At 49.1% G+C, this 2,071-nt stretch overlaps 1 protein-coding gene across 1 annotated transcript in view; it reads left to right on the top strand.

Annotated features, from left to right (window-relative positions):
- Window positions 1-1,973, top strand: part of LOC103599262 (F-box only protein 27-like) — a 49,290-nt gene extending 47,317 nt beyond the window's left edge. The window contains exons 5-6 of the mRNA XM_008583379.1: window positions 223-358; window positions 1,057-1,973. Coding sequence (XP_008581601.1) covers window positions 223-358; window positions 1,057-1,200 — 280 coding nt within the window. The 3' untranslated portion in view covers window positions 1,201-1,973. The remainder of the gene's footprint in view (window positions 1-222; window positions 359-1,056) is intronic.
- Window positions 1,974-2,071: the final 98 nt, after the last annotated feature.

Raw genomic sequence — 2,071 nt, 5'->3', positions numbered from 1 at the left:
GGGAAATTTTCCTGTCTTTTGCAAGCTTAACATTTTTATATGTAATTTTTAAAAGTGAGGCTATACCTGAAACTACAGGGTTTTAGAGGCTAGGCCCTGTGAAATACATTTGCTTTATCAATGTTAGTGCTCTCTACAGGGGAGGGCACTGGGGTGGGGCAGCAAGGCACCTAAAGAGACAGGGTGACATGTCCAGCCTTTAATGCCTCCCTCCTCCCACAGGTGGGGAGCCCGACATGACAGTGGCTGTATGTATCGGCTCCTTGTCCAACTTCTAGATGCCAACCAGACCGTCCTGGATAAATTCTCTGCTGTACCTGATACCATCCAGCAATGGAATAACAATACCTGCTTTCAGGTGAGTCTCAGACAGGGGGGAATAGGGAAAGGATGGTGGAGGCCCATGATGGTTATCCATTGCTACATAGCAAATCACCCCAAAACTTAGTGGCTTAAAACCAGCAGCAGTCATTTATTACCTCCCATGGTTTCTATGAGTCAGTAATTTGAGAAGGGCTCAACTGGGTGGTTCTGGTCCAGTCTCTCATGTTCAGACGATGGCTGAAGCTGAAGGGTAGGGTGGTGTTTGGTGTGAGTGTAGCAGCTGGTGGCCAGCCAAGCAGCTCTTTCTTCATTTAGTCTCAGAGTTTCTCCATGGGATCTCTTCACTTGGGCTCCTTTGGGCTTCCTCACAGCCTGGTGGCCTCTGATCAGTCAGTCTGCTTACATCGTGGCTCAGGGGTGAGGAAACACTCCTGTGTCTAGAGAAGCAGCCAGAAGCTGCATTGCCTTTTCTGACCTAGCCTTGAAAGTCACTTGGTGACTCAGCGTCACTTACACCACATTCTTGGTGACAAGCAAACCTGCCCAGGTTCAAGGAGAAGGGGATTACATTCTACCTCTTGATGAGGAAGTGGCAGGATTCTAGAAGAACACGTGGAATGGGAGATGATGTTGCAGGTGTCTTTGGCAAATACCATCTGCCAGAAGCCGCAACCTCAGCTTTTGGGGGGAAGGGTGTGGCACAACAGGGCTGACCCCTTCCTCTACCCACAGGTCACCCATGTGTTCTCCAACATCAAAATGGGCGTCCGTTTTGTGTCTTTTGAACACTGGGGCCAGGACACACAGTTCTGGGCTGGCCACTATGGAGCCCGTGTGACCAACTCCAGTGTGATCATGCGAGTCCGTCCGTCCTAGGCAAGGGCTGCAACTTCTTGCAAGACAGTCTGACTGTGCCTTCCAGGAGCTGGGATCATTGGCTGGGACCCCTCAACCAAGCACTTCTACCTCCTTGGCAGACTGGTAACTCCTGGGTCTGGTCAAGGGTCCTGCGAGGCCCTGTTTTCAGGTTCTGGAAAATACTGGAAGAAGTTTCTTCCATCAGATCTACCTACTGTTGCTACTTTAGCGGGGCCCTGCCTTACTGAGGGGAGACCCACAGGTGAGCATGGGGGGGTGCTGGTCTTAGAGAGAGCTTCTCGCCCTCGCCTGTCCTCCCTCCCCACCAACAGTCCTCTGACTGAGCCCCAGACCCTTCTCCCCATCCCCTCCATTGGCATTTTGTCTCCTCCTGCTTCTGCTTCAGGGACTTTCTTGGTCCCTTCAGGGAAACCCTCTACTCATCTCTGACCTTAGAATCTCATCCTTGGACTAAGCAAAATTCCAGCTGCCTTGGGTGGTGAATTTAGCCTCCTGAGGCTATTGAGCTACAGGGCTGGGACCAGGTCTCGCAGCTGAAAGTCAGCTAGGTCAGAAACAGTGTGTGGAGATAGATGGTTCTGCCCACACTAAGTTCTCTGAAAAATGAGAGCCCAACTCTGAGACCCAACCCTGATCCTCAAGGACCTCTGTAATTGTGTGGTATTTAAAATTATTTTATTTTTCATTTTGACATTTTGGCAATGAGAGGATAATATATCAGCAACATGTATCTGCTAAGCATATGTAATAAATTTATTATTTTGCCAAAACTGTTTCAGATCTTTTTAATAGAAATACAGTGTTACTGCCTTGGTTACTGCTTGGTTCATAGTAACAAGTAGTCCCAGCTGAGGAGATAAAACTGCAA

The sequence above is a fragment of the Galeopterus variegatus genome, unplaced genomic scaffold (genome assembly GCF_000696425.1).
Source record: "Galeopterus variegatus unplaced genomic scaffold, G_variegatus-3.0.2 Scaffold2898, whole genome shotgun sequence".
Lineage (NCBI taxonomy): Eukaryota > Metazoa > Chordata > Mammalia > Dermoptera > Cynocephalidae > Galeopterus > Galeopterus variegatus.
Note: the sequence above shows the minus strand (reverse complement) of the source record. Positions and strands in the feature narration are given on the sequence as shown.